The sequence below is a fragment of the Nothobranchius furzeri genome, chromosome 17 (assembly GCF_043380555.1).
Source record: "Nothobranchius furzeri strain GRZ-AD chromosome 17, NfurGRZ-RIMD1, whole genome shotgun sequence".
NCBI lineage: Eukaryota > Metazoa > Chordata > Actinopteri > Cyprinodontiformes > Nothobranchiidae > Nothobranchius > Nothobranchius furzeri.
In genome coordinates this window covers 37,523,842-37,537,193 of record NC_091757.1, presented here as the reverse complement: position 1 = coordinate 37,537,193, position 13,352 = coordinate 37,523,842, and the positions used below count along the sequence as shown (strand labels likewise).

At 42.1% G+C, this 13,352-nt stretch overlaps 1 protein-coding gene across 4 annotated transcripts in view; it reads right to left on the bottom strand.

Moving 5' to 3' along the window:
- The window catches only part of LOC107393710 (tetratricopeptide repeat protein 28), a 264,696-nt gene that overhangs the window by 163,548 nt on the left and 87,796 nt on the right, over positions 1 to 13,352 (bottom strand). Inside the window, exon 1 of one of the 4 annotated variants that reach the window (XM_015972260.3) lies at positions 5,749 to 5,994. The exons of the other annotated variants lie outside the window; for them this stretch is intronic. Within the exon in view, the coding sequence (XP_015827746.3) occupies positions 5,749 to 5,775 (27 nt within the window). The 5' untranslated portion in view covers positions 5,776 to 5,994. Of the gene's footprint in view, positions 1 to 5,748; positions 5,995 to 13,352 lie in introns of those variants that run through there. 4 annotated transcript variants of the gene reach the window in all.

Below are 13,352 nucleotides of genomic sequence, written 5' to 3'. Positions count from 1 at the left end.
TGCATGAAAAATAAATCCCTGAGGTAAAAGTCAACGACCATGATCAGAGATGGAAGAGTGCACCAGCTGATGCTGAAGTGAAAGCTCCTGGAAACGTCTGGAAAAGCCCTAAAAACCCTGAGCGGATCATCCTGTCCCTCTCAGGTGGGAAGACCTCATGTGGAACTCAAGAAACATCTGGAAAGAGCAGGAAAACAAACACAAGCTTCCTTCTGGCGCATTAACACTGCAACAGTGTCGGCTCTTAAGGTAAAGTCTGGCTCTGTGAGCAGTTTTCATCAAGATAAGTAGAGGTGGTGATTATTTCAATTCAATTCAATTCAAAAATACTTTATTAATCCCAGAGAGGGAAAGTGATTATTTAAGCAGTAAAGCAGGATGTTTTTGTAGCTGTAGACGTTCATGAACAAGGAAATTAAATTTCTACAGTCACTGGGAGCACCACTATTGTTCAGATATGTTTGGAGTTTTGTGCATACAGGAACATTTTACTGTAGACTGTACTGCGACGAGCTGATCCGTCTGCAACGCACGTACCTAAACAGCCAATCATGGGGCACTTGGGGCAGACTTTGGCCCTGTACACACATAGCCGGGTTCTAGCCTGTAGTCCACACCAAAGTGAAGTTAAACGCCACCAAAAACTATTCTTTCATAAACTCCGACCAAAGTGGAGATTTGCTTGTGGATGTAAACAACTAGGAATTTAGGTTTCACGATGTCACTGACCGGACCCAAAAATGCTCTGGCATCACGTGTGTGGCCTGTGTTTGCACAAGCTCTATAACTGCTGTAGAAGACCACAGGCGAAGGACACATTAAGGGTGGTTAATGCCCGCCACCTAGTTATTCCATGCCCAAGAAATGTTTTTCGCCAAAGACACTGACGATTCAGGGAACTACTGCCTCCTACAGGCTTGGCATGCCTATGAATGTACCTCATACTGCTCTAAATGTTTGTGATGAAAAGGACGTGGTTTCCTAGATGGATAAGGAAGGATGTTCAGTTGTGCACAAGGTCAAATTCAAACCACAAACCAGAATGAAGAAGAAAGTGGATTGAAGGGATTTTGAATGTGGGACGGTTGTATTTCAGAAGCTACTGGGATTTCACCTTCAACCATCTCCAGGGTTCATGGAGACTAATCTGTAAAAGAGAAAACACCCAGTAAGCAGCAGCTGTGCGGCTGAAAATGTCTTGTTGAGGTCAGAGGTCAGAGGAGAATAAGCAGACTGGTTTGAGATGATGGAGAAACAACAGCAGCTCAATGAACACCTTGTTCCATCTACGGTCTTCAGAACAGCATCTCTGATCCGCAACATGGTGAACCTTGATACAGATGGATTCTAGCAGTTGATCACTGTTAGCTAAGAACAGGAACAAGAGGGTCACACAGGATCACCAGGATTCACTTAACTCCACAGTAACCAGATCTCGATCCAGTCCTGGGTCTCATTTTTCAAACATTGCATAGAATCCTTACCGTACTTAAGCTCAGCAAACAAAATGTACTTACGCCAAGTAAGTTTGTGATCTATCAAACATGGAGTATGCACAGATGCACGCAATCTCCGCTTCATAAATCAGAGAGTAACGAAAAAGGTTCTCAGCTACTTTTTAGTCACATCCCGCCCTAATCACCTCCACTTACTGCCATAAATGGTCAATGCAAAGTGCCTTTTGGATCTCATGCATATACATGAGCCGGCTCATTGCAGCATTTCGATCGCCACCGCTGATCAAGGAAGCGCTATTTCACAAGCAGAAATTGAGGTGCTTGTAGGTGAGGTGGAGAAATGAAAGGATTTGTTTTTCCAAAACAAATAAGGGAAAATCCACGGAGTGGCACAGCGTTGCTGAAGCCGTCAATGTTGTGAGTTCTTCAGAGAGATTTGTGGCGGATATAAAAAATTTCCGATCGGGAGTCGATCCCCAGACTCCCGGGTGAAAGTCTCACACTCTAACCAGCCAGCCAAACTGAGATCTACCTTGACTAAGTAGCCAGGGCGCATGATCAATCGGGTCACAGTCACACTGTCACAGACGCATGACATTCTGTCTCATTCTGCCCCCCTGCTGAAATTCTGCATTCCGTATTCTGCGCTTCAGGCTCTGTGTGTGTGTGTGTGTGTGTGTGTGTGTGTGTGTGTGTGTGTGTGTGTGTGTGTGTGTGTGTGTGTGTGTGTGTGTGTGTGTGTGTGTGTACGTGCACGCGCATGTATGCATTTGAAGCAGTACAATTGATAATGCTGCAGGATTTCATAATTTTATCCTTCTCAGCAGCAGCACTGCAGGTGTTCTCCAAGTCCAAAATGTGCGTAAGCAAGGTCCTTAGTCAACTTAAAGTTGCGCACATTTTCCCGCTAAGTTTTCTTTCATAAATCCCAAAGTTTGTGTGGAAAGTTGCTTACGCAGTTTTCCGGCCCCGTTTTGAGCGTAAGCAAGGTTGATAAATGAGGCCCCTGAGCCTTGGTGATGTGGCGGAACAGGAGAATGCCATCATGGGTGTAACCATGTGATATCATGCCAATATTTATTTATTTATTTACTTACTTACTTATATTTTAAGGAGGATAAGACCACTTGAGATGAAGCATCTCTTTTACAAGTGGGTCTTCCTGGAAACAAAGACGCAAATACAAAGACAAGATAACAGAGCGATAAACTGAATTCAAAACAAAATGACAAATTAACACTACCACAATAAAAAAAACTAAAAAATCAATACATAAAACATAAAAATTAAATAATAATAATAATAATAATAATAATAATAATAATACAGAAATTAAAAAATTACAACAAGTAAAATTTTTAATTAATAACAATAATAAAACAAAGAAGTTGGCTAATAGAATTCAAATAGAATAAATTGTATGAACAAATGTACTAAAGTACATTTAGATAAAAATATGATGACAAACGACGCAACTAAATGGTAGAGAGACAACTAATACTCAGCTCAGAGAGAATTTAGGATAAAAAGTAAGACTAAGTGATGACACAATAATAATTCAAAAACAGCTACAGATGGGTAATAAATAATCATGAATTAAAGATTGAAACTGCCTAAAAGAAGTGGTGGATCTCAAAACAACAGGAAACGATTCCAGTCAGATGGAGCTTTAACAGAAAAAGCCAGCTTCCCTGACTCAGTTCTACACCGGGGAACAAAGCATGAGGTATACAGAGTTCTACGAATGTCATAGTGAGACCAGAATGGTATTAACAGGGTGGTTAGGTAAGAAGGAAAATTCAAATAGATACTTTTAAATAACAACAACAACCAATGAAATTTCCTCCTAGACTCAGCAGAGAGCCAGGACAAACAATCGTACATATGACAGTGATGAGTAAGAAATGGACAACGTAAAACAAAACGACACAAGCTATTATAAGTAATATCAATAGAGTGGAGACAGGAAGCTGTAGAATTCTGATAAACTATGTCAGCGAAATCCAACAGTGGGAATAAAAGCTGAGTGACAATACGTTTTCGAACTGTAAAGTCAACGCACCTAATAGACCTCTACAAAGTTTTCAGACTAAAGTGAATTTTATTTATGACAGTTTGAATGTGAGTCTTGGATGAGAGATATGGATCTAGACAGACACCAAGATATTTAATTGAGTCAGTACAATTCACCGGAGACAGATTTAAAAAAAAATGGACCAGAACTTCTGAGAATGTCCAACAAAATGACGAATCTACACCACACTGAGCATCATCTGACTTCAACAACCTACACAACCCCTTCTGAATGTTTTACGTCAGTCTGTCTCGGTCATCCCAGCATTCCAGGTCAACAAATGAAGAGAAAACAAATCACTGAATCTATTTGACTCTCAGTCTCCTTCCAGAAAGGACGAGGTAACTACCAGCAACTTTACAGGAACTGCTCTTGTCTGTTCAACATTCGACATTTGCAATTTTGACTCATTTGTGTAATCCATTATGAGGAGGTGGACTGGACACTCAGGTTTAATCGATAGGATTCTCCTACACCTCCTATTGATTCTTTACAAGTGCAGTATAGAAGCATATAAAGAAGAAATAACTGGAACAATCAAGAATCTTTTAGGATATTGTGTGTTTTTTTTTCTAAAGGGAGCTTGACATCTAAAAGAAATTGCTTTCTTTGCAACGTGGAGAAAAAGAACTGGGTTTTTTTATATTATTATTCCAGTCGCCTTCCTGCTTTTTGCAATATCTCAGTCAGAGGACATCCTTGGCAGGAAACCAGATATCAGAGTGAAGGGACAATGTCAGACAAGCACAAAAAACACATACAAACACTTAGTGCATGGCAAGTAATTTAAAATATTGAACACCATTCTGCAGGTCTGTGTCTCTACAGGCATGCACCCGGCACCAAACAGGTTAATTAGTCAACATCACACCAAAGAGAAACAGTTTCCATTCTTAATAAGAGCCACCAAAGTGGGCGAGCAATGTTTATCCACAAAATTTAGGGAAGGCAGTGCTGCTTTCCAGAGATTTTAAACTTGAGGACCCTGCAGTGTGGTTAGAAAACCAGCCCCTGCAGCGAGGAAAGCTTTCAGCCCTCAAAGGGGGGTCTCAAGGATGACTCTGGCAGACACACAGCACAGCTGTAGGAATCATTAGAGCATGCTCACAGACAGCCCTGGGCTGTTCTGTTGGAGCTTGCTTTGATAATTAGCTGTTATATCATCTATCGATCATATTTAATACTAAATGTGCATCAATTCTGCAGATTTTAGTCATTTACATTGTAGCAAGAGCTGTAGTCATTGTGTGACCATTTAATTAATGAACAGTGCTTATGATGGACTGTATTTTTTTTATTTTATGCAACATCTTCATGTTTTTGTCAGTTTGGCAGAAAAACCAAATCTGGATCAGGAGGTAATTAAGTCAGCAGTTCTGTTTATGGTGAAAAATAACACTTTGTGACAAGAACATATTAAAATACTCAAAATAATCTAGAAAAATGAATAAAATATAATTTATCTTTTCCTTTTTTTCACTTTAAAGCTTCCTTCTGTAGAATCAGGCTGTTTCTTGTCGGAGAGGTGCCCCCTAGTGGTGACACCAAACCAGTATAGGCATTCTATTGCTACCAGTATTTTATAGACCCCAGATGATTCTCACATATTTTCCATGCTGTAATACCCGAAGGCTTTGAACACTGAGAAACAGGAGACAGAGAAAACAAGAGGGACTTCAAGGTAAAATGTAGGTTAAAAATGGAAAAGAAAACCGCGGAGAGTTCGGGAAGCAAGAATAAAAGATGAGGTTCCAGGTTCTTCTGAAACTTCTAAAATAAGAGTTTTGTCTTCATTTATTTAGTCTGGCAAAGTTATCATTCACACACAACCGTTCACAATGTAAGCTGATAATTCCACAAGATCCCTCCCAAAATAGCTTAATTGTGTGTTTATTAGCACAGATTAGCCTGGTTTTGTTTTTTCTAAAGCTAAATAAAAAGGCTAGAGCTGCTGAACACGTGAGCTTCCAGGTCACAAAACACACATTATCAATGCTAACCAAATTAAATAGAATTATATCAAAGGCGAAAACACCAATTATTCATAATCAACAACAAATAAGACAATTAGTCACCAATAACTGTTCATATTAACACGTGTATTACAGCATAACTGTAATTAATTCCCTTAAACCACCTCCTCTTTCCAACTTGAGATCCACCAGACTGTTCAGGATCACAACTTTAAAAAAAAAAAAAGAGTGTGATGTGACTCACCTTCTTCCGGGGCTGCCATTTCATCATATTTGTAAACCAAAATGGAACAGCATTAAGATCTTAGGCTGAGTGGGAACGGAAGATAGAGTCAAAGAAATCCAGAGCGCAAGTCATTCTGCTGCCTTGCCACTTCTCTCGGGTTTGCTGCAGATTTTCTCCAGCAAGCGTTGCATGGTGACGGAGTGCGAGTCGCAGCTTTGCGGCAGTTTTCAGGGCGACAGCGTAGTCATGTAAATCACACGCAGCGGTTCCATCCACAGCTGAACTTGGAGAAATAAATTAAAGGCACGCAGCAGTGTCAGCTGGCAATATGTGGGTGAAAGGTTCCTGTGCGTAAATCCAAAGTCCGTTAAACCCGCTCCCCCTCTCTGGATCCAGGCGGTGTGTGTTAGGAATATTATTCTGTAAGTTTCTCAGAACGAGGACGAGTCTGGATCTGGGTTAGTCCGACGTAAGGCGGATAAAATATGTCCGATCTGTCCTCTTCGAGTCAAAGGGAACCAAGAAAATACAGAAATAGTCACCACAGTGATCAAATTCCGTTTTCCCAGCAGCTGATGGATACTTTTGGAAGTGGAGGAGCAGTGAAGCAGCCTGGCAGAGACGGCGCCACAAGCGGCGAGATTACGTTCATGGGAAGGAGGAGGTACGCACAAGAAAAAAAATCCCTGGAATTCGTGAGGAACTGGAAGCAAAGCCTGCAACAGCAACAATTTGGACTACAGCTCTTTAGTGACTTCCTCCCCTCCGCTCCTCCAGACTCACGGTTTACAGACTTGGAGCTGAGGAGGCAGGAGGTCGCTGGGTCATAGCGCCGCCGGCGCACGAGCTGCCCAAAAAAGTGCGCTTTTACGTTTTACGCACCGCGCTGCGAGCAGACAAGAGGCGGGCTGTGGTTGCTCTGAGACTGAGTCGTGTCTTTAACTCTAGTCAGCTGCAATAAAAACACAGCAGCGCAGCCTATGTGTTTATAGACCCAATCCAAGCCTTTATTTAACGCTCTATTATGTGGAAACTGTTGTAAATGCTGCCAAGCTTCGACAGGTTTTACATTTGAAAAGATTTATTTCTTGGTTATATAAAAACAAATAAAAAGGACAACCTCGCCAGAGTTTAAATAGATTTTCATGAGCTAAACAGATCCATCCAACAGCTGCAGTAGTGCTGCCTTGCGTCTCCATCAACAGAAGCTGTCCTTGGTAAGGTTTTTTTTGCTGTTGAAACATGGACTGGATTCATGCATAAAAATCACAGTTCACACAGGTGGAGGAACCTTGAATGCATCTATAGTGTACATTTTTCCTGTTTCTCTCTGCTGAGCAGCTGTCACACTCAGTTTGCTGTGCAATATTTTACCACACATTGCCATCAGATGCATAATGTTGCCAGAGTTTTATTTTTTTATTGCATATTTGACTGGAGAGAGTTAATATCTGCAGCTTGGGTTTAAAAACAAAGTTTTATGCATGAAGGAAGGGGACACAAAGCACAAGGTTGAGTTAGTAACAAAAACCCTCAGGAATCACACCTACAGTCACAGAATGGGCAGAAATTCACCGGTGCTGGAAAACGAATCATCACAGGATGCGTGGCAGCAAGGGACTGTTTCCAGTGAGGCTTGTGGCTCAGAAAGGCTCAAAACAAAAGAAAAGTGAGTTAGGAAATGGTCGATATGAAAGCTTGAACAAAAGGCTTGTGATTTAAATTGGTTTAGGTAATGGACTCTCTGGAGCGGCGAGTTTGTCAATACGCTTGAGTCTCTTAGGGGTCAGCATGGTCTGCAGTGCATCCCGGGGTCACTCGGGTGACAAAAAGCGAGTAGAAGGAGGGGCCAAGCTGACATATGGCGTGATGGACAAACTCCTGCTGTGCACAGGGAGTCCACTTGGTGATCCACATGGATGAGCAGGAACGAATGTTTCATAAAACCTCCACACACACACACACAGCTGGTTCTCTGCTAGGGCAGGTTGTGAATACTGTAACAATATTTTCATTCCCTTGATATTTGATTAGATTGCCCTTTACAAAATATCCACTCAGATGCTGAAATCACAACAAATCTAAAAAAGGTTTCTGCAGGAAGCTTTTCTGCAAAAGGCATTCTCGGGGACCAATCAGAGGCCACTCCAGCGTGCTGTTAGGCAACAGTCTTGCAGCGGTGAAGCCCGTCATCTGGCATCTCCATAGAGGAGCGGCCTCCCTGTGCGTGCCTCTGCTTTCCCAATCACAGCCACACAGGAAATCAGACTCCAGCCTTCAGAGGGAAACAAAAACTCCTTCTTTCATTTTCCCCTACTTGGAGCCGTTTGAAAGTTTGCGCTTCCTTTTCTTGTTCTTGCCAATCACGCCCTCAGAAATGTCTTTACTGTGAGTTCTGATCAGGGGCTGGTGAGGGAAGCCGCGCTTTGAAGTTAGCTTGGCTCTAGAGAATAAGTTCGACAGCTGCAATAATACAAAGATGGACTCGGAGAAGACAGTTCCTGTCACCTGCCAACGCATGCCTTATTTTGTTTCCGTGAATTTATTACAATCCTGCAGACTGAAGAGAATACTGTCACTGAGTAAAGTGGCGGAAAATAGTTCTAACGAGTCCGCTTTTGGGAATGCTGCTGCTACTGCTACAGTTGTGAAGTCAAATAAATATTCAGTAAATGCTTGTTGTTGTTGTTTTAATTTTATAAACAGACATTGTGCTGCTGAAATGATGATAGATAGTTAAGTTAACAAGTTGCAGAGGTTTTCCAATGTAGGGGTTATTAATAGTGGATTGTTTGCTGCCATTAGAAAGCTCACTGAATGGCCTCTGTTTGGAGAAACAGGGTTTACATTAGCAGCTAGTCAGAGCACAGCCAAAATCTAAGTGTGTTGCAGCCATTCTAAGCCCCAGTTTCCAAAAAGTCCAAGTGATTCATGCTACATTATTTAATAAACATTTTCACTAAAACTGATTTCATATTAGTTATTTATACAAAATTATTTATGGGTGTAAATATCGCCGCCAGCAGCAGCTAAGATAAAAACTGCAGGTCCAGTATCCTCCCCATTCAGGTAGTCTCTCAAGTCCGGTGTCGGTACAGGATCGGTTCGGGTACAGGATCGGTTCGGGGTCCTTCGACTGCCAATGACGTCACATTACTGCAAATCTACTCGGCTTTCACACATACGTTTTGGAGAGACATCAGCAGTTTTGTTAATAAATTCTTGTTTGTTAACACCTAAATGTTTTCTTTATAATTGTAATTTGTTAATAAAACACCATATTATCTTTGTTTTGTAGAGAATGTGAAACTGCATAAAACCAACATGGGACTGACAAAAAAGAGAACAGTTCTTATATGTGAAGCCATATCTGTTTGTATTAATGTGGAGTTCATGTGTATATTTCCTTAGTTGTTATCTAAATACATTATTTGACTCAAAATATTGTTTGGTGTCTTTCAGTAAAGTTCTTATATTTTATTTTGCTCCATTTCATCAACATCAAGAGCTTTTGAGGGTCACCGTTTATCATTTGCTCATATTTTGAAATTCAAATATAAAAAGTGTTGATTTTTGGACTACAGGACTACAACCGCTAAGACTACAACCGCAAATTTGTCCTGACCAATCAAAATCATAACGTGATAATGTAACTTCCGTAAGCTTCATGTTCAGCCAATCGACTACTTTGAAGTCATCGGCAGTCGAAGGACCCCGAGCCGATCCTGCACCCGAGCAGATCCTGTACCGACACCGGATCCCTCCTCCCCTGTAAACACTAACACCCAGTTTCTCTGTGCAGCTAGCAGGAAGTTTAATCTCCACAGGGGTAAAAAGGTGATTTTTTTTTCTTATTTAGTCTGCTCTTTAAATAATGCATAGAACCCAAAAATGGATTTTTGCCTGTGAGAGAACAGGATCCTTGTCCAGTCTTCCTGAAGAAGAGTTTAATTGTCAGAAATGGTTGGGTTTTATCTTCAGGAGCTCTCAAAAGCTGAATCAGATTGCGACCGCATTCTCACCCTTAAACCACCACCAGTACTAAAGTGGGTTTTCAGATCTATCAGATCTTCTTTAAACCAGTGCCATACGTAAAACCACCCCATGGATAGGCCAGTGCTGTCAGCATGGCTGGGCAATAACTCGAAATGTTATCGAATTTTCTGACTCTAACCAATATCGTTTTCACATGTCAATAAATTCAATAGTAAAAAAAACAAAACAAAAAGATGCGTGTAGGTTGGCGACGCTCATGCCCTTTAACTCATTCACTGCCATTGACGACTAAAGTCGTCATTTGCATTTTTTTACTGTTTGAGCATTGGAACGAGCCCCCGCGCTGAGAGAACAAACATCTCAGCCCTGAAGCCGATCTTCATCCGCATATGTCACAGATCACATGATCAGGAAGCAGACCATCCATGTGTTTGGAGATCGTTTTGGGCCGTTCCTGTAAAAAAAGTGAGGCACGAACTGGAGAAGCGTCTGCCGATCACAATTCGACAACGGATTATGAAAGAACGGATAACGCTCGAAACACACGGCTTCTTCCTGATATTAGAGGTGAGTCTTCTCTTTGTTTAGGTTGTTTTGGCATCGACATCATGCTAGCGCGCAACGTTCGTGACTCTTAAAAAAACAGTAAAAACGGTGAGAAACGCTGGCAGCGAAGGCCGTTAGTGATCAGGAAACGGCTGGCAGTGAATGAGTTAAGGAGCTGCACCACCTCGAGTCATGTGACTCAATGTAATACACACGACAGCCCCATCTAGTGGACAAATGTTTTTTTCTGCGTATACGTGTAGTTATTGTCCATTTATCATTATTGAGGTGAATTCCTCAATATACCATGATATTGATTTTTGACCATATCACCCAGACCTTGCTGTGAGTACAACTAAAATGCTAACCGCTATCTGCTAGCTGAGTGTGTGTATATAACCCTAACCCTAACTGAGGCCATGTGATTCATCCCTACTGCCTTTTCTCCATCCGAATGGTGCGCGCGTGTGTGTGTGTGTGTGTGTGTGTGTGTGTGTGTGTGTGTGTGTGTGTGTGTGTGTGTGTGTGTGTGTGTGTGTGTGTGTGTGTGTGTGTGTGCAACCCTCTGACTTGAGCGACACATGACAGTGTGAATCTACGGTCACCACGTATGCAGCTGTGTACTATTGTGGAATTCACACGGGGAGGAGGAGTCTGATAGAATACAAGCATCTTATTTCTAAGCGGAAGGAATGGGTCAATAAAGCCCACGGTTTATAAATAGCATGATACAGCCCCTCCAGAAATCCTTCGACCCAAAAGTTAGGATGAAAATGATTTAACCCTCTCAGGCTCAAAATAAGTTTTGATAAAAGGACGAACAACTAAGTCCTTCAGGGGTACTTCAGAGTTAAAAATGCTCATGAAATACGTATGTGGCACAACCCGGTAGGTAGGTTTTAACTGTTGCAAATCTGCAACGCCTGCCTCCAGAGGGTTAAAACTTATACGCTAAAATACACTTTAAAGGACGGTCTGGAGCTCCCTAGTTGGGATGCAGCCCCCACGACCTGGACCCGGATAAGCGGAGGAAGACGACGACGATGACGAGTACCTATCCGAAAACCCTTTTGAATGTCAGAGGGGTAATTAATTACCATGTGGATTCTCAGTTTCTAAGCCAAGACGGAGAGTCTTTGTACACTATCTGTCCCATTTGGATAAACAGCGGTTTTTTAATTACAAGGACAGGAGTTTTAAGGCAGTAAATTCCACAGTAAAAACACCTCGACGTGTACCTCGTGTGTCAAGCAGACAGATACATTCACAGGGTAAACAGATCTGTTATAAAACACACATGAACATTTTGCCAGCAATCTATAAAGTCTCATGCATGCAAATTATTTTTAACAAATATGCCTACATTAATCACAGTGTTGCCTGATTTGTAAGGTGGTGGATCCTAATTAACTTTATTCCTAGCATCAACATTTATTAGGTGGGAAATTTAGCTTTTTTCTACAGTATTTGATAGATAGCCTGCATAGAAGGACATGGCGGCTGGATAAATCTGTTCTGAAGGGCTTAACAACACCATAACAATGAAAGTGTTAAACAGCAATGACACCCTCCACTCTGTTGTGCTGTACATCACTGAAAACAAATAGTCCTCATCAGCATTCATTCATTCACCTCCTCTAACGGAGCTGTTTGGTAGATGATGTTGTGTCAGAATCTAGCCTGCTGTGGAATATGTGAGATGGGTGAGCATGAGTGTGTGTGTGTGTGTGTGTGTGTGTGTGTGTGTGTGTGTGTGTGTGTGTGTGTGTGTGTGTGTGTGTGTGTGTGTGTGTGCACGTATAGTTGTGTCTTAGTCAGAGCTTGGTGTTGATTAAGTGTCTGGAGCCTGAGGGGGGATAATGAGAGCCTCTAATTAATGAGCCTGTGCATATCTCAGAGTCACAGAGTCCTATCTGCACAGAACAACACACACACACACACACCTCTGTGCACCATGGGGATCACTCCCTGCACTCCACAGTCTTTTCCCCAGGGACACCCAGCTGGGACTGTGTCACTCTGGCTGCTGTCCCTGAACACCGCCTTCTAATAGGGATGGATGGGGGTTATCTGGCCCCACTATGAAAAGGTCACATGCACTGACCACCCAATGTGCCTCAAGCAACGCATGATGCAGCGGGCCCCAAAAAACCATTCAAAATACTGTTTGTTTGCTGTGTTTTGTCCACAGGGAGTCGAATAATGCATCATGAAAGAAGAGTCCTGGCAGAGCAGCAGGAGGGGGGAGGCACTGCGTAGTTCAACACTCCAAAATGACAAAAGCTGTTCTCTCATGTGTGATGGTGTGTTTTATATTTCAAAACATTCTCAGATCAGTCTCTGTTGGTCAGCAGAGTGCACCCTCAGCAGGATGAGTTCATTGCGTTACATGGGTACGAACAGGTGGAGTGAGGCCAAACGATGACCCTAACCCACGATACACAAAGCTTGCTTCAGTTTTCGTCTGTGGGTATTTTAAAGGGACTCTTTTTTTGCAAATCAGCTGCAAAGAGGTATATTATAGGTAAAAGCAAGATTTGTTTAAAAAAAACAAAAGTAGCAATTTGTTGATGTCAAGTTGAAAAACAGAATTTCGAACACTGATGCTACAAGAGCCTTCAGCTAACGGCGGTTTTATGAGTTTCATCTGCTGGGAACTAAAGAGGAAGTTGTGTGATGTTGTTACACAGCAAAAGGGAGTTGTTCAGCATGGCTGGATGGGTCATCAAGACATTAGGTGGTGCTGTGACTGTTGTGGCTGTTTTAAACCAGTGATCATTACTGTATCCATGACAACAAAAGATGTCTACGTTCACCCTCCCAGCTGCCTACTGTGCAGGTATCAGTGACAAGGAGCGCTTGGAAGAATCTAAACAACACTGCTATATTTACACACTTCTGGATGCTGCTAAGTTGCTTCTCCTTGAGAGGGAAATCGTGTGCTGCAGCACTCAAAGTGGCTGCAAGTTCTCAGATAGAACCCAGGGAATCATTCCCAGAAATTGGAGGCTCAAATCTAAGTCTCTAAGTAGCAACTGCTGAATGAAGATACCGCCCATGACCCCAGCTTGTCTCAGAAG